Source organism: Anolis sagrei, chromosome 5 (assembly GCF_037176765.1).
Source record: "Anolis sagrei isolate rAnoSag1 chromosome 5, rAnoSag1.mat, whole genome shotgun sequence".
Taxonomy (NCBI): domain Eukaryota; kingdom Metazoa; phylum Chordata; class Lepidosauria; order Squamata; family Dactyloidae; genus Anolis; species Anolis sagrei.
The window spans coordinates 118,590,151-118,608,927 of NC_090025.1; the positions used below are offsets into that span (position 1 = coordinate 118,590,151).

Genomic DNA, 18,777 nt, shown 5'->3' on the forward strand with positions numbered 1-18,777 from the left:
TTAAGACTTTATAGCTCGGAGAGAAGAGATGCAGGCAAAGTTGAGTTTGCCCGATTGCTTGTCCCCTCACCCCCCCCCCCCCGGCTATTTAGGCTTGCCTTGCCCAGCAAGGAAAACCCTCCAGTGATGTGGAGGCCAGAGGTGAGTAGTGTTATGAAAGAGAAGTCCTTTCCCTTCCCCAGTCTCATGCCATTCCCATGGAAATGCCATGAAGCTGGGAAATGGCCTGGGCTTTCCCTTTTGTAGAGAGAAGAGGTGGCTCATAGAAGGGGGTTGCCCTTTACAATGACGAAGGTGTGTAGGCCTGACTTATACCCTAAGGAAGGTATAAGTCACCACCAAAACTGCCTAGTGATTTCAGAACATTTTTATGAAGCACTGTGCATACACCATTGAAACCCAGTGGTGTATATTCACAGAAGACCACTCAAAGAAATACAGTTGCAAGTAAGCAACCTGTCCTTCTCCAGTGGGTGAGAAATTGGCAGATAAGGCATACGTCTGAGTTTTCTCACTTGTCCTTTAGTCATCGTCGCTCACTGGGAGCACTTTCATACAGCACATCTTTGTTGTCGGAACTTGACTTTCACGGAGTCTGGCTTGCAGCAGTGGACTTGGAAACACTGTGCTTTCCATTATTCTATACAGAAACCTACAGTGTAGGGAGATATTTAGATTAAATTTATTTCTAGTTACAAGTTCAAGTTAGTACAATTCTGAACACAAGAAAAAGAGTCTGAAAATCTGATATAAAGGAGAGACTTTCAAGTATAAAGCAAAGTTTTTTCTCCTCCCAAAATTAGCTCAACATGTTGTGGCTTAGAAAAACTACTATGGCCTCCATTAGGGTTGTTAAGTGGTGGTGGTGGGAACAACACATAGATATATAGCAAAATGAAACAAAGAGATAAAATGTTGCCTATTCTCATAACTTACATATGAAATAAAATGTATAAGGACTGAAACAGTAAACTGAATTGTCACGTGCACATAAACAAGACTCTCTGGTCAAGATCCCGTATCTCTTCTAGCCTCGAGCATGATATGATGGATTTGGACATCAGATTGGAAGAATGTCAGGAGGCATCCCCGGAGTGCATTGTCTGGCTGGTAGAAGGGCTGGAGGTGCCCAGGTAGCGCAAAAACTAACACATATACTCTATAGAGACACTTAGCAACTGGTCAAAATGAGCTCAAGCAAATTGATTTTACAATAAACCTTGAGTTGATTGTTCTGTCATGTTTGATGTGGACTTTTAAGACAAAGCCCCCACAACAAAAATTGCTTTGTACCCTGTAATGTCTGGTTCTGAAGCAGAGAAATACCTTGGAAGTAGAGCCAACATGGTTGTGACGATGCAGATCAGATAAACTACTGGATTAGCCAAGTGCCTTTGCATAACCCAGTAGGGATTGGCAGGTGGGTTGCAAAGAACACAGAGTGCTCCAAAAGTTCCAGTTATGGAAAAGAACAAAAGGATGCTAAATGCAAAAACAGAGAAGTGTATCATGGTCTGAAATAAAAACAAGAGAAGAATAAGCTGAATGAGATGTCATTTCCATCCATTTCTAAAAACCTAAAAGAGTCAGAAAGAACCACCATTCATTTTATTCATGAATTGATTCATGCATTTACGCATCCATTCATTCAGTTAGTTTATATGCTTATTGGGATAAGTTATTTTACATAGTAAAGTATATAACAATCATTAAGAAAGTTGGGAGTCAAATGTAAGTTCCTTTCAATTTCTGCTGTACTTTCTTTCCATTGTGGTTTTCTTTTTGTTTGTATATTTTTGTGTTTTTGTATTGGAAAGCATCATCTGAAAATTAAATCTGACCTTTCCCTCAGTACAGGACCTGAGGAAATTGATCATTTGAATTAAAACAAAATGTGATAATGTAATATTAACAGACAGTTAATATTAAAAGTCCTGATTATACTGAAAAATATTTGCCTGTTGGTAGAAAGAAAACAGAGAGGGGACCAACTTAGCCGCCTCCAAAGGGACTTCCAGAGTCTGGGGATAGCCACCAAGAAGGCCTCAGCAAATGTGCCTATGGTAGTTATAAAATGAGAAAAAGCTTCCCTTGAGGACAATAATAAATTAGAATAGCATAAAGCAGCATAAACAATAATAAGCAAACATCAAAAGCAACAGCAGACTAATTTTGGAGGGGGAGAGGGGGCCACTATGCAAACTGGTTAAAGGATAGAGTGGATGTCAAGGCTGATAGCAGAAAAGCTGCTGAGAGGTTTGTCAAGACATCAAGATGTTGAAAGAACTATCAGATCCCCATAGATTTTTCACAGCAGAATGAACATGTACACACTTATCCCGACCTGTTCCCAGCAGAGATCATCCACCAAGGCAGTCATCAGTCCTAGCTAAGTAACACACACAAATGGTAAGGAATGCTAAAAGTTGGTGTTTAGCAACATCTGGAGGGCCACATGTCCACATTGCCCCCAGCCTAGAAATAAACTGTGAGTCCTACAACAATCTGTGAATTAAATCATGTACTTACCAAATATTTACTCTCAATCACAAGGTGCAGTATTATTATAAAGAACATGGTAGTGTTAAGAACGCTTCCAAAGGAGTAGAGGTCTATATCAGACTTATAGAATGTCTGTAAAAGATCAATTATTTAAATTTAAAGTATGAGGTGCCTATCTTGTCATTAAAGTCCATACAGCACTGAAATCACAGAGCACTACTGTTTTCTGTAATATATAAAATTTGAATAAGTATTATGAATGAGAAGAATGTTTAAATAATATGCAAATAAACAAGGCTTTGTATTACTTTTAAAATAATCGTGTAAGAAGAGGCTGCTTTTCTTGATACTTGCATAGTAAGGGAGAAAAAAGCAGACTAGACTTTGGTAAAATCCATCCATTATGTTCACAGCAAAAGCTGACTTCCCATATGGCTGAAACAGAAACAGGAGAAACACATGATATATTTTAGTCATTTTTAATAACTTGCTAGTTTATTTGCCTGAACTTCTGCCCAGTAAACTTTTAAAAGTGGGTATGGAGAGCATCATGATGGCATTAGACTTTAGTTTTCAGCAAAGGTCCGAGCCAGTCTGCTGCATGGCAGATCACACATGAGGGATGCAAAGAACAATATGAAACCTCTTTATTTTATCAGCACTTCTGGCACAAGAAAAATCTAGTTTTAAACTAGATTTAGAAATCACATAGGAAGATCTTAAATGTCTCTGAATTAACCCACTTGAAATTGATGTAGAAAAAGACACATTCTTCTTTTCAGTGAGACAAACTAATCGCAATGTTCATAAACAACCCTTGCAGATGGATTATACATAGAAGTTATTGTATCTGGAGAGTGCATAGAAATCTGGACTATAGTTCACATTGAGAGGGTGGTTCTTGTCGATGCCCTCTAAAGAATAGTATCTTTTAAACTGGCAGTTCTTTGAGCTTTGTGGACCCATATCTGAAGATGGTGTCCTTTGCCACTTCAATTAAGTAATTTCACAGTATTAGATTTCTTTTTCCTTTCTTGATATTTTCTCCACTTAGGAGCCCTTCCCAGAGGTTCAAATGGATTTTTTACTACCTGTTTGTCTGGTATTAATATGGAACAAGGCTCTCACATCTGTTGAGCCCTTCTTTAGACATGCTACATTAAAAAAACAAAACCCAAAATGAATTAGTAACAGTAGATAGAACAGCCAGGGATAATCAAACACCCTTTAAATCAGTGGTTCCCAACCTTTGGTCCATGGACCACCAGTGGACCCCAAGAATGAAAATATGGCCCGCGGCCTCACCACTACTACACCATTGCCTCGAAGCAACTAGAGCGACTGGTCTCGCAAAACCCTCTTATAAGTGTCGAGCAACTGGGATGTCGGGAGGGGAGAGGCTGACTCCCCACAAAAGATTACTACTACCACATCAGTTATGGATTATTTAATATGGTCTTCTGTGGGCAAACAGATGGCGACTACTGGATGGCATATGTTCTCCATCAGAATCTAGAGCTGATGTGGTCTATCCAATGCAATTTTCTGAATCAGCACCCCAGATAACCAAACCAGATCTAAAGTTGACCAAAAACTGATTCGTAACCCTTTCAGTACTAATGTTGGAGAATGGTCCTTGGTCAAAGTGATCCCCGGTCAAGTGGTCCCTAGTCAAGAAAAGGTTGACAACCACTGCTTTAAATGGATCCCTTGTCAGATTGCTTACACAACATGGAATGTGTCTGAAAATTGAATTATAATGGGCCTGGAATACAACACCAAGAATATATGAGACATATCCATTGTCATCTATTTCTGAGCCAATAAATACCTCATTTCTCTGACTAGCCTTGTAAAGTTCTGGACAGTTCATGAGACTTTCTGCAGAGACATCTTGGTCTAACACACCATAAATGATAGGGGGTGCTGATGTGAAGAGAAGGTTGAAGAAAATCAAACTCCAGTAATCAATCATGGGGGTTCCTGAAAATCCAGAGAAGAACTGGAACCAGAACAGGAGGCCAACGTAGGCCTGTTAAGATCAGAAACAGGAATTAAAACTAATTGTATGGAATGGTCATTGTTGCTGGAAGACAAAGATTATTTACAGTAACCCACAGGAATGTTAATACTGTCTATAGTTACAGTATACTAAGGCTTATATGAACTGAACTGCCAAACACTGCTCCCTTGCACCCATTTTACCCCTGGAAACATATATATCTAGTATGTTTCAGCATACATTTCCTAAGACCAACCAATTTAATAGTAGTAGGATGTTGCAGCTTAAGAACATATCACATGGTAGATCAACCTGCATAGGAAAGCAACTGGAAATCCAATTGTAAGATATGACAGATCCTACAGATATTGTGGATTGTCTGCCTTGATATTCTGGGTTATATGGCTGTGTAGAAGGGCCTTTAGATAGCCATGTGTCTGAGGATTGCTTAGAAGACTCTGACTTAGGTAAAATGTTGTGACTTACTTTTTGCTTTTGGGGATATGATTATTATTAATCAAATGCAAATTGTATGTAACTTTTGTAATTTGGGCCACCTTGTCTCATATACTTTGAGATACAAATTATCTTCTTCTTTTATGCTGGTCTACAACTATAATACATTATTGATTGAATGAGTCATGATCAATGTCTCAGGGCAAGTGTAACCTCTAAGCTTGCATTTAATGCTAAAAAAAGGGCAACAGGGGTGCCAAATGGGCTTCTATGGGAAAAGCATTACTTTACTCCTACTTTCTTGGAATATCAAATGGTTACATAAATTCAATACAGTTTACCTTATTTTGGGGAGTGGAGGGGCAAAAGTTACAGGCAATCCATAATCCTTAGGCCCCTTCTACACAGCTGTAGAAAATCCACATTGAACTGGATTATATGACAGTGTGGACTCAGATAATCTAGTTCAAAGCAGATATGGATTATCTGCCTTGATATTCTGGGTTATATGGCTGTATGGAAGGGCCCTTAGACTAATTAGGACTTTTGTTTTTATGTGTCCTGATAAAATAGGCCATGGCTACTAGTTGTTTTCATACTCCATTCATGACCCACTGAAGATCTTTCAGAGTTCCTAATGTTCAGAAGAAAACCCAGTAGCTGACAAGATGAGCCTGTTTGGGGTGCATGTTTTCCAATCAGAAATGACACAGAAAGATCCTGTTTAAAGGCTTTGATAATGGAGCCAATGTGTCACAATCTCTTCTTAATGCAGACTGGCAACTTTTTGGTACAGACCACATTTAATAGATTGTAAATGCCTCTGGAGCACTGATCTTTAACCCAACCAGATGGCCAGATTCACTTTTCTGCGGGTCCACTCTGAGTACAAACATTTACTTAACTCTTCCCTGTTCTAAGTATTAAGGAATTGTTTTCCCACACTTGCAAAAGCACCATGCCACCCGTGAGAGCTACATACCAAGTTCTTGTAGAAAAAGTATAGGATCATGTTGGCCAGCCGGGTATAACACCAGTGACCATGAACGAACAGCAGCTTTTTCAGATGCTTGAACTGAGCAAGCGCAAAATCACTTGCCAACACAGCCTGAAAACAAACAAAATAGAAATGAAATATAGCGCCAAGTACATGGTAAGGGACTTATTTAAGGATCTTTAGTACTGCTAGATTGTCTGCCACTTGGTCTCCATAATCCTTCTCCAGAAAAACCAACTTCACATTTCAGCTGGTAGAAAGGTGAATTATCAATCAACGATTAGCTTAACCAGTTAACAAATCTGTACCCCATGCCAAGCCAAACTTCCCAGCTATTAATCAGTAAACATGAAGACTGATTTTACTTCACTCTGATTCATTTGAAGTTTTCATTGGCATGCTCAGTCCTGAATCATTGTTACAGCTGCAAGACAGTTTTAGATCAGCTTTGCCTGCTGTTAGCATTGGCATCACTTGCCCATCTTACCAGTCTCAATGGACACCAACTGCCTCTTCCTATCTATACACCATTTTCTCTTCTAGTTCTCCTACAGCCATTACACTATACCCTTTTAAAAGGTATTCTTAATTTATTGATTTCAGAATATGTGCCTATTGATTCATTGCCAATTAAGTAACACATCTTGTCCTTTTAACTTAACATCAAGGTATGTGTTGCACTCATTAAATAAATTGTAGAACCCAAGTCTTTGCATTACCAGCTCATCTATGACACCCTTCAATTGTGCAGATGTCTGCCTCAAGCAGTAAATCATCTTTCACCTTTTAAGATATCTACCTGAATTAACTGTGAGAACTGGAATTTGAAAATTTTTGGTTTCTTTTGCAAACAAGGAATGGCGATAAAGTTTCGGTGAAAACACAATTTCCCCATGGTAACTCTTCCAGGAGTGAACCTCCTTTCCTAGGAGTAGATTTCTATCACTTCCTGTTGTCTCAGCCCCATTCTTAACTATGAGTCATTTGTATGTAAGTTGGATGTTTGCAATTCAGGGACTGCCTATACTTTTCTTTATAGTAGTAGAAGATTTTGGTGTACAATATGAAAGGGCTAAGATTTTCTATGTCCAGTCTTTCATCCCACTGGCAATATATTATGAAAGTTGAATGAAAAGTAATGCCTCCACCTTCGTTACTTGGGTTTGGATGGGAATATTTTAATAAATCAAACACATAAATAATCCTTAGAATGTGCTCTTTAACTACCACTATTCACTTTTCCATATAATCACCAGACAATTGTATATATTTCTACCAACGATGAACAAGTTTTCTAAAGCCATCACAGAAGAAGTCGACACTCTGTTTCCACAACCAGCATCTCACGGTTCTCTCAACATCTTCATCAGAAGCATAATGATATCCCCACAGATCTTCTTTCATTATCGGGAACAGATGGAAGTCATACGGTGCCAAATCTGGACTGTATGGAGGATGTCGTACGGTGGTGAGATCCAGTCTCTGAAGTTTCAAGTCTGTGCACTTTCATTTCGGGCGTCAGCATCCTGGGTACCCATTGTGCACAGATATTCCTATAGCCAAGCAAAGCAATAATGTGACCCACACGTTCTTGTGAAATGCCGATTGTGCTTGCAATTTCTCTCTGAATGATACGATGATCGTCCTGAATCAATCTGTCAACCTTTTCCTTGTGAAACTTGGTGGTTGCTGTCACAGGGCATCTAACTCTTTGTTTGTCACGCAGGTCAAATGTTCCCATTTCAACATCTTTGAACTTTCTCGCCCAATGACGCACAGTACTCACATCAAATTCATTGCCCGACTTACCGGGCAAGGCCTGTTACGGTGGGGGGTGCCCTCCCTCTGGCCATGTTGTTAGCAGGGGCTTCTCTTTCCCAAAGCCCCTGCATTGCTGGAATTTTCCCGCCACTGGACCAGCTGGCAAATCAGAGGCTAGCTCCTCCCAGCCCCTGGCATTGGCCAGGGGCTGGTCGCACCCTGTGCCCAGCGGCCTTAAATAGGCTGCGCTGGGGCCCAGCAGGCACCAGGCCTGCTTCGAGTTGTCCTCCCACCCACCCTGCATGTTCATGGTTTTGTTCATTGTTGCAATTGGTTGTTCATTATCTGTTCGTCACAACTTTGGTTGGCATGTGGCATGGGCCCTGGATCTGGTTCTGCCCCTCCCCTATTGGCGGGGAGGGAGCATCTGGCGGTTTCCAGGGGTGCCGTGTCATGTGACCCGGTATTGTGCCGGCGGGCCCCCTGTTGGACTCTTCTGGTATCGGTCAGCAGCGGGCTGATCGATCTTGATCCAGAACCCATGCCTAGCAGCCAACCCTGTGTTCCTGTAATTAATAAATTAAGTTGTGGCCATTTTTACTCCATCTATGTGTCCGCGTCATCTCTGGTTCTCTGAGAGGGAGGAGTGTCGCCCATCCACACGCAACACAATCACCATAAACAGCTTGCATTCTCTGATGAATCTCCTTTGGGGTGACACCTTCTGTTGTCAAGAATTCAATGACTGTACATTGCTTAAGTTGCATTGACCAACAGTCTGCGCAGGGTTCCATACTTCACACTTTAACAACACAACTATTCAATGCTAAGGCTTCCCACCAAAATGGAACTGTAGAGGAGAACCTATTGAAGAAGCCAGTACCTGCTGCATACCAGTACTGCCATCTGTTGAGTTACGAAGGTGGAGGCATTACTTTTCATTCAACCCTCATACATACTTTGCAGGCCTGAAAGCTCTTAAACAATATAGTTATAGGTTAACAATGTAGCTATAGGTAACATTGCTTTCATTTATGGTTTCATCAGCTAACCCACCTGCATGCCTTCTTGGCCACAGATTCCAATTCCAACATCAGCAATTTTAATCATACTGACATCATTGGCACCATCACCTTGCAGGAGAGGAGTAAAGATAGCATTACAATGATGGGTTGATGGAAAAGGCAAACATGCCATATATTGTGTTGTCGAAGGCTTTCATGGCTGGAAACACTGGGTTGCTGTAGGTTTTTTCGGGCTGTATGGCCATGTTCCAGAAGCATTTTCTCCTGACATTTCGGCCACATCTATGGCAGCCATCCTCAGAGTGCATAGAAATGACATGCCAGGAGAAAATGGGGGGGGGGGGGAGAGCAGAAGCGATTTTCCTCCCTTTCTCCTGGCGTGTCATTTCTACGTGCCAAGATAACTCCGGCAGCCCTCTAATGGAGGCCAGGTAAGTTCTTCTTTTTTAAAAAAGGGCTTTGGGGGGCTTTTGGGGAGGAGTTGGTGTTCTCATGGTTTTCCAGGCTAATTTAATCCAGAACTTTTGATGGAGAAGTCCAGAACTTTAATAATAATAATAATAATAATAATAATAATAATAATACTTTATTTGTACCCCGCTACCATCTCCCCAAGGGACTCGGTGCGGCTTACATAAGGCCGAGCCCACAATACATCAATACAAGCAATAACAACTACAATACAAAGCAATTAAAATAAATCTCAAACACAAATAGCATAAACATTGACAATAGCACAACACATATTTAAAATCTATGGCTGGGCCGAATGTAATTAAAATTTAAAATAATGCTGGGCATGAACAAGATAGAGAGGTGGGGCGTTGGTGGGAACATAGTAGTGGGTTTAGTAGTGGGTGAAGCAGCTCTTCATCCTCATCCTCATCACTACCCTGACAAATTCAGGCTGATTTTCCAACAATTAATCCCACAAGTAAAGTACGCTACATGTAAGAAATGCCCAAAGGATGGATGTGTATACTAGATGGAATTAATTGGCACAATCATTCTCAGTTTATTATATAGGACCACCAGTCTATATCTGGCGCTGTACAGGGTAATGTAAACAGCAAAACAAAAATTGTCCCCGCTGTTCAATGTTCTTCCAGTTCAAAATCATTTTTACACACAATGGACAGTTTCATTATGAAAGAGCTCTCACTCACCAATAGCCAGTGTCATCACCCTCAGCTCCTTCCGCACCATTGACACTAACTGGCTCTTCTGCACAGGGGTTGCTCTGCAGCAGATCACTCCCCGAACACATGAAGTGAGCTCTAAGAACTTCTTTTGCACACGTTCATGCAAGGCAAATTTTAGCGTTGGTCCATCTATAACCAGTGCATAACTGTACTGAGGAATCTTAACGTGTGTACTGGCTGAGACTCTGAGAGCAATTGTGCTACGCCTCTCTTTCGAGCAAGCATTTGACCTGATGTCTTCTAAAAAACTCTCTATCATGTTTGTGCACTCATCCTGGTTAGGAAAAAGAGGGATGGAAGATGACAAATTGTAGTTTTTGTTCAATTCCTTATATAATTATACTTTGTATACATATCTGGGTGGTAAGACCTGTTACATACCAGCATGTTTTGATTTTATGATGTCTGTGATAAGCTCTTCTCTTGGTACTGTCGCTCCTAGAATCACATTTGGTATGGATACAAGAGACCACTTTTCTGGTGGCTGCTCACAAGCTTTGCTCTGGTTCCCTGCTCAGGGAAGCAATATTACTCGCCCACCATTTCTCTTGTCTGTTCACTGGCTAGCAAGCACTTTTTCATTCAGACTGGCACTGAATGAGACTGTTGCTTCTTTTCTATTGATATGGTTTTAATGGCAATATAGCCTGTTTTTCCTGTTTTAATATATAGTGGGACCTTGATGCATAGTTTAGTCCCAGTGTGGATGCTAAAATCCATGAAACCTTTAGTTCCATTATATACAAATCCAGGGTAAAATACTGTTCCTTATATAAAAAGAAAACATCAAGATTGGCATTTTGAAAAAAAGTTTTGAGTATTTTAAAGTGATGGGTTGTTGAATCCATGGATACAGAATCAATGGATGCGGAGGGCAGACTTTTATTTGTATTGTCGAAGGCTTTCATGGCTGGAATCACTAGGTTCTTGTGGGTTTTTTCGGGCTATATGGCCATGTTCTAGAGGCATTTTCTCCTGACATTTCGCCTGCATCTATGGCAAGCATCCTCAGAGGTAGTGAGGTCTGTTGGAATTAAGAAAATGGGTTTACATATCTGTGGAATGACTGGGGTGGGGCAAAGAGCTCTTCTCTGCTGGAGCTAGGTGTGAATGTTTCAGCAACCAAAAAGCCCACTATATGGCTCAGATATGTGGATGACACCTTCACCATTTGGAACCATGGAGAATAAGAAGTCAACAGGTTCCTGGAGCATCTTAACAGCATCCACCCAAAAATCCAATTCACAATGGAAAAAGAAAATGAAGGAAGACTGCCTTCTCTAGATGTCCTAGTCATCCGCAAACCAGATCAACAATTGGGTCACACCGTCTACAGAAAACACACACAGATAGATATCTACATAAAAACTCCAACCATCACCCAAGTCAAAAAAGAAGCACCATTAAAGCCTTGGCAGACCGTGCAAAAAGAATCTGCGAACCCCACCTCCTCCAAGATGAACTGAACCACCTCAACTGGGCACTCCAGGCCAATGGATACTCCACCTCAGACATCAGAAGAGCTGCAAGACCAAGAACAAGCCACGAGAGTAAAGATGAAGATCCACCCAGAAGAAAAGTGTTCCTGCCATACATCAAGGGAACCACTGACCGCATAGGGAAGCTGATGAGGAAACACAACATACAAACTATCTACAGACCCACCAAGAAAATCCAACAAATGCTATGTTCAGCAAAGGACAAGAGGAATCCTCTCACCTCTGCAGGAGTCTACTGTATACCATGCAGCTGTGGACAAGTCTACATAGGGACCACCAAACGCAGCGCCCAAACACGAATCAAGGAACGTGAAAGGCACTGCAGACTACTTCAACCAGAGAAGTCAGCCATAGCAGAGCACCTGATGAACCAGCCTGGACACAGCATACTATTTGAGAACACAGAAATGCTGGACCACTCCAACAACCACCATGTCAGACTACACAGAGAAGCCATTGAAATCCACAAGCATGTGGACAATTTCAACAGAAAGGAGGAGACCATGAAAATGAACAAAATCTGGCTACCAGTATTAAAAAACTCTAAAATTATAACAGCAAAACAGCAGAGAGGAAACAACCAGGCACATCTAATCACCTCTCAACAAAAGATTCCCCCAGGCTCAGCCAGGCCTTCAAATGCTAATGAAGGTGGTCAGTTGAAACATTCACACCTAGCTCCAGCAGAGAAGAGCTCTTTGCCCCACCCCAGTCATTCCACAGATATATAAACCCATTTTCCTAATTCCAACAGACCTCACTACCTCTGAGGATGCTTGCCAGAGATGCAGGCGATACGTCAGGAGAAAATGCCTCTAGAACATGTCCATATAGCCCAAAAAAACCCACAAGAACCTAGACTTTTATTTGCTTTCATTTGTATTTTACTGTTAGCTGCTTTGTCTGCTATTTATCTGCGAAAAGGCAGAAGAAAACTAAAGAAATAAAAATAAATAATCAGAAATGTTAGAGAGTCATAAGCTATTGTGCTTTTTGCTCCTTTTTGCACAGAAATGAGAAGACATGAGAAGAAATGATGAAAAGCTTTAATTTCCACTTTGATGTTATGCCTGGTCCATAACTATGGTTATGGAAAAATAACCAGTCTTCTTACCAGAAATTGCCATGGTTCAAAGAAACAAAAGTTAGGATTAAGCATAGAATTTTGCCGTTGGATGAATTGGTGTGTAGCATTTAATCAAAAATAGAAGCAATCACTTCTGGACTCTTCACAACTCTGTGTATGTCAGCTCCAGCGTTGTGGTGGCTCATTTCCATCATAAAAAAAAAAAAACATGGCTTATGCTTGATAAATGATGGATAATCATGATATCCAAACCTGTCACACGAGCAAGGCTTTGTTAAATGTTTAGTTAGCCACTCACCACTTTTGTTTTTCTTTAACCTGGAATTGGAAACCAGTTGTATATTTTCCTATCTGTCGATCTATCTATCTGGAACCCCTGGTGGTGCAATAGGTTAAACCTTTGTGTCGGCTGAACTGCTGACTGAAAGGTTGACGATTTGAATCCAGGGAGCTGGGTGAGCTCCCATCTGTCAGTTCCAGCTTCCCATGTAGAGACATGTGAGAAGCCTCCCACAGGATGGCAAAACTTCCAGGTGTCACTGGGCAACATCCTTATAGATGGCCAATTATCTCACACCAGAAGTGACTTGCAGTTTCTCAAGTTGCTCCTGACACAAAAAAATCTATCTGACTGTCTGATTCCTGGGGAGAAAGATGTATTATGAAGTCAAACAATACATATACAAATTAAGTTTTTTTAAAAGGAAATAAAACACCGGGATATTGCCTTATGCAATACTAATGAACTACGCAGCTTCTACATAAGTTCTTGGAAACTTGTCTGGATTTCCAACAGAAATCAATGGGAGTTTTAAAGGCAGTTGTGTGCTAGCGATATACAGGGATTATTCACAACATCATGTTAGCGGGTGTTTTTATTTTTAAATCTGCCATGATGGATCTGCATTTCTCGCAAGAGATAGTTGACCTAAAATGCCTAAAATTCAATTATAGCTAGGGAAATACCAATAAGGAAAATTAGACTGCCTGCCCAATATTTTACACAAAATACTCAATTAATTCATCACTTGTCAAATGGAAAAACAAACACCTAATTTTGTGATCAACAAAATAATTGCTCGCCTCCTTCTTACCACCCATCTAATAACATATTTTTAAAGTATTAAATATATTTTTCTTGTTTTTCAATGATTTTTATGGTTATAGCATTGATTAGAATCAAACAATATTAATGATTTTTTTCTATCAAAAGGTATAATTAGCATATAGAAAATAATCTCATGCTGTGAAAAGAATTCATAGCACATTAAAGATAATCAAGCAAAGCTGCAGGAAAATACAACAAAGAGCGACTTAGAAAACTTAGATTTGCTCCAGTTTGGGAGACAAAATTCTGTATTATGTCATTTGCTAGTCTACTATTTCTTTAGCATCTTGAAAATATTTCAGCCACAATTTAAAATGTGTAAATGTCTTAACCAAAACAGAGTGACAGATTAAATTTTGTTTTAGATTTCAATAGAGGCTAACACACAAAATACTTCTATAGTATGGTCATCTTTAACCTGGCAGCCTCTAGATCAGTGTTTTCTAAACTCCGGACCTTCAGTTGTTTTGGATTTCAGCTTCTGGAATTCCTGATCACTGACCAAACGAGCTGGCACTTATGGGATTTGAAATCTAAAGCACTTGCAAGAATAGAGTTGGAAAATCACTGCTTTAGATGTCCTGAGCAATTTAGTGGATACTCTCACTTTGGCTATTTTCTGATGCAAAAAGGGTTGTCTCCTAGTCATGGCCAAAGTCCATGAAATTCAGTCTTTCGGTCATTATAGAGCAATGCAAAACATTTCAGTAAAATACAACTACGGAAAATGTCAAATGTACCAAACTGTTACTCTTGAGAATGAAGAGCTGATCAGTAGAATCCAGTAATTTACAGGAATACGCTATATTGACAGCAGTCTCCCGTTTGTCACCAGTCAGCATCCAAATATTAATCCCTGCTTTTCGAAGGGACTCTATGGTTTCTGGGACACCTTCTTGCAAGCGATCTTCAATCCCAGTGGCACCTTTGAAAACAAGCAAGTTGATAAAACAAAACAATAGCAGACTGTAAAGAGCAATGCAAATAACGTATGTGGACTTAAAGGCCATTTTGAGACTTTCATGTCCACCCGAAACACATTTTTTCATATCCCCCCCCCCCCCATAAACCAGCTTTTTATTTCCAAATATAATAGAGGGAACCTATTGCAGGTTTGGGAAAGAGAATGCCTAAGGCAGTTGTTCTCAACCTTCTGAATGCCGCGACCCCTTCTACAGATCCTCATGTTGTGGTGACCCTCAACCATAACATTATTTTCATTGTGACTTCATAACTGTAATTTTATTACTGTTATGAATCATAATGTAAATAACTGTATTTTCATTCGCTGGACCAAATTTGACACAAATACCCGATACGCCCTAATTTGAATACTGATGGGGTTAGGGGTCCAGTCCTTCCAGCCTCAAGTGATCTCCCTCACCTATGCATGTGCACCAAGCTGCCATGTGCTGAGCACACCTTCTCTCCCCTCCTCACTTGGCGTCTCAGAAACAGCCCTTCCCTTGGCTGAGGGGTCACCGGAGAGGCTGGCCAATCACAGCAGGAGGAAGGCTTTTGATGGGAGGATTCGCTATCTCCAAAAAGGATGAAAGGACAGGTGGAGAGACCTTCAGCCTTCTCTGCCAAAGGGGTTCCTGAGATCATCAGAAAAATGTGTTTTCTTATGGTTTTTGGCAACCCCTCTGAGACCCACCTCACAACCCAAACAGGGGTCCTGACCCCCAGGTTGAGTAATGCTGGTCTAAGGGGAGATGCCACTGTTCCATAACACTGCTCACTTTACACTCTGCATTGCACTAGAATACCAACTTTGCCCCATGTTTCCCCATGTTTCTATGGGGAAATCTTGCATTGATTCTCTAGACTGTTGTAAAAAGATGGTTGTGCTTATCAGAAAAATTAAGGTATATGGTTATGTGTGTGATGTAATAGCATAAATGTAATACAATAAATGATGATTTGGAAATAGGTGAAAATTTGGGGAGGTATTGGTAACTGGCTGAATATTTTGAAGGGATTTCAAAATATGAGAGACATGAGAAAGATAGGAATTACTTAGAATTACTTAGAGTCATGTCAGCTAGTCTCATTCAGCAAGGATTATGAAAAGATAGGGAAATAATTAGAAGTGCCATTTGTTTAGAGTAGGAATGACTGGGGGGGAGTTCTTGGGGAGAGAGGACTACTGGGAGTTTCTTTCCCTCTGAGGTGGCCAAAATATTGGTCTTTGGAGGCTGCATTATTCCCCCTGCCCTGTTGTAGATGATCACGTTGCACATACTATTTATGGTTTACTAATTCAGGAGCATACTGTTAATTAATTTGTTCCTTCTTTCAAAAAAATGAGCTCTGTGAGTTAGGTTGTTCGGAACGTTTGGTCCTCCAGTCAACTTCACCCAACACAACCAAGGGATTGTGAGGGTTACCTAGTTTCAAATGTCTGGAGGCCTTACCTTTGTTTGCATGTGTCAAAAGCACATTTCCAATACAGCTTTGATACTTCAGGGAATTAAGTGACAATTATTAGATATGGATTTAAGAATTTCAGATATTCTATAAGCCACTTTTTATTTCAACTCACCAAGCAAAATCAAGTTGTTCTCAAGTCTTTCTGCTGACTCAAGGAGCATTTCTTCCCTGTTTTCTATACTGCTTTCAGCTATAAAATGTCCTTGTGACCATTCTTCATATTCCTCATCATTCAAGACCTGCAGAATCATCAAAAAGATAGACAGGAGAACCACTACAACTAAAAACCATTAAAAACGCACATGTAGCTGAATTTTTATCATTCCAATCAGTCCTTCAGTCACTTGAAGTTAAAAGTCTTCCTCTTAAAAATGTTTTACTCTTTGGTCATATTCTTTGGCATCTCCATTATAGCAAGAAAGAAAAGTAAACAAAGGCAGTTTTAATTGACACATCTTTGGCCACACTACCTGGGGTTGACAGGCAGGTTATGGGGTATTAAATCCAAAACAACAACAACAAAAACAAAACCCCAAAGTGACTGTGGGAGAAAATAGCAACCATAGCACATATGGAATTGGAATAATCTGGCTCCAAGGTCTTTAATAAAAAGCCATGCTTTGATTCTGCACAGGAAAGACACCGGTATCGGCACAAATTGGGTTTCCAGGAGGTGGAAAAGGGCAAATTGACTTTTCTTTTGTCGTCTGTTGAAATATCTGCATACAGTGCAAGAGAAGAAAGACACTTACTACTTCAAATTCCTTCTTCCTGGATAATATAAAAAGGGAGAGAGTGCCTTTATTTCATGATATATTTCTGTGTTGATATTGTGTCACCGTCTAGTGCAGTGGTTCTCAACCTTCTGAATGCCGCAACCCCTTAAAACAGTTCCTCATGTTGTGGCGACCCCCAACCATAACATTGTTTTCATTGCTACTTCATAACTGTAAGTTTGCTACTGTTACGAATCATAATGTAAATATCTAATATGCAGGATGCATTCCAATTCATTGGATGAATTTTGGCACAAATACCTGATACACCCAATTTTTAATACTGCTGTGGTTGGGAGGGGGGTTGATTTTGTCACTTGGGAGTTGTAGTCGCTGGAATTTATAGTTAGACTGTAATCAAAGAGCATTCTGAACTCTACCAACAATGGAATTGAGCCAAACTTGGCACACAGAACTCCCATGGCCAACAGAAAATACTGGAAGGGTTTGGTGGGCATTGACCTTGAGATTTTGGAGTTGTAGTTCAATTTCATCCAGAGAGCACTGTGGATTCAAACAATGATTGATCTGGACCAAACTTGGCACACATACTCAATATGCCCAAATGTGAACACTGGTGAAGTTTGGAGAAAACAGACCTTGACATTTGGAAGTTGCAGTTGCTTGGATTTATTATTCACCTAAAATCAAAGAACCAACTTCCCACACGGAACCCCATGCATCAAAAGAAAATACTATGTTTTCTGATGGTCTTTGGTGACCCCTCTGGTGCCCCCTCATGACCCCTCAGGGGTCCCAACCTCCAGGTTGAGACATGCTGGCCTAATGTGTTAGGATCATGAACTATTGCCATTAGTTCGGGCTAATATCAAAGTGGTCCCACGCTTTTTCCCACCCCCACACCCTTTTTTTAAAAGTTCCATCTCTCTTTCTGATGCCCCTTACTCAAAGATCCTTCCTTTCTGTGTTCTTTTCCAAATCAGTGTTGGTTGAATTGTCAAAATTGCATCCTACTGAATTTTGAGGGAGTTTCCCTCCTCAATAAGCAGAAATCATGAGTTATGACCTATTTCTAAGTGGTCTCGTTTTTCATGCAAAGTGTTTGCCACGGGACCAACCCACCAACATTCAGGATTATCAGAAAATGATGATGATACTGTAAGAATATAAAGCATAATATTCTACACAAAGCAAAAACACTGTGTGCTATACAGAGATTGGCTGGAGAACTGTGTACTTGGGATAGATTTCTCAAAATGTTATGAGAGAACTCAAAACAAGAAAAAGCCCATAGTTCAATGTATTGCCAAAGGCTTTCATGGCCGGAATCACTGGGTTGTTGTCGGGCTGTTTGGCCATGTTCTAGAAGCATTCTCTTTTGACGTTTTGCCAACATCTGTGGCAGGCATCATCAGAGGATGCCTGCCACAGATGCAGGTGAAATGTCAGGACAACCCAGCCCATAGAACTTTCTTTCTAACAGTGAGTGCTTTTCTTTACATAGAACATTGCCTTCCCTATGCTGAATGTATAAGGAAGGTCGAATTCTAATGAATGGATAAACTAAAATAAAATGATTTTTTTTCATCTTAGTTCAAATAGCAACCCCGTTTTAAAAAAAAAGTCCATGATATGATTAAGTTAGGGTCACCCTAATTTGGAAACAATTTGAAGGGACATCATTGTGCACCTGATACATCTGTGCACCTCGTCACAGGCCTTGATCACCACAAAATAGGGATGCTTTACTGTGGTATTCTTTATTTTTCTTGAAATATTCACCCAGTTTTTCAAGTCCTAATGCCCCAAGCCCAAGTCCAAAGTGTTTAGAAATCTATCTCTGATTCTGAAAAATATATTTTTTTCACCCACAAAATCAAATAGTGCTTATGGGAGGTTTTGAGGGGGTTGATTGCTTATTCTGGGTGCTTCTGGAAGAAACAAATAATTGGAGAGTGAGTAGGAAAA

At 40.3% G+C, this 18,777-nt stretch overlaps 1 protein-coding gene across 1 annotated transcript in view; it reads right to left on the reverse strand.

Annotated features, from left to right (window-relative positions):
* Positions 1 to 522: 522 nt before the first annotated feature.
* ATP10D (ATPase phospholipid transporting 10D (putative)) overlaps positions 523 to 18,777 on the reverse strand; it is a 40,057-nt gene continuing 21,802 nt past the window's right edge. The window contains exons 13-22 of the mRNA XM_060779556.2: positions 16,185 to 16,311; positions 14,380 to 14,564; positions 9,910 to 10,219; positions 8,775 to 8,851; positions 5,943 to 6,068; positions 4,334 to 4,534; positions 2,857 to 2,937; positions 2,530 to 2,634; positions 1,327 to 1,514; positions 523 to 652 (exon numbers count right to left, since the gene is read on the reverse strand). Of these exons, the coding sequence (XP_060635539.2) occupies positions 523 to 652; positions 1,327 to 1,514; positions 2,530 to 2,634; positions 2,857 to 2,937; positions 4,334 to 4,534; positions 5,943 to 6,068; positions 8,775 to 8,851; positions 9,910 to 10,219; positions 14,380 to 14,564; positions 16,185 to 16,311 (1,530 nt within the window). The remainder of the gene's footprint in view (positions 653 to 1,326; positions 1,515 to 2,529; positions 2,635 to 2,856; positions 2,938 to 4,333; positions 4,535 to 5,942; positions 6,069 to 8,774; positions 8,852 to 9,909; positions 10,220 to 14,379; positions 14,565 to 16,184; positions 16,312 to 18,777) is intronic.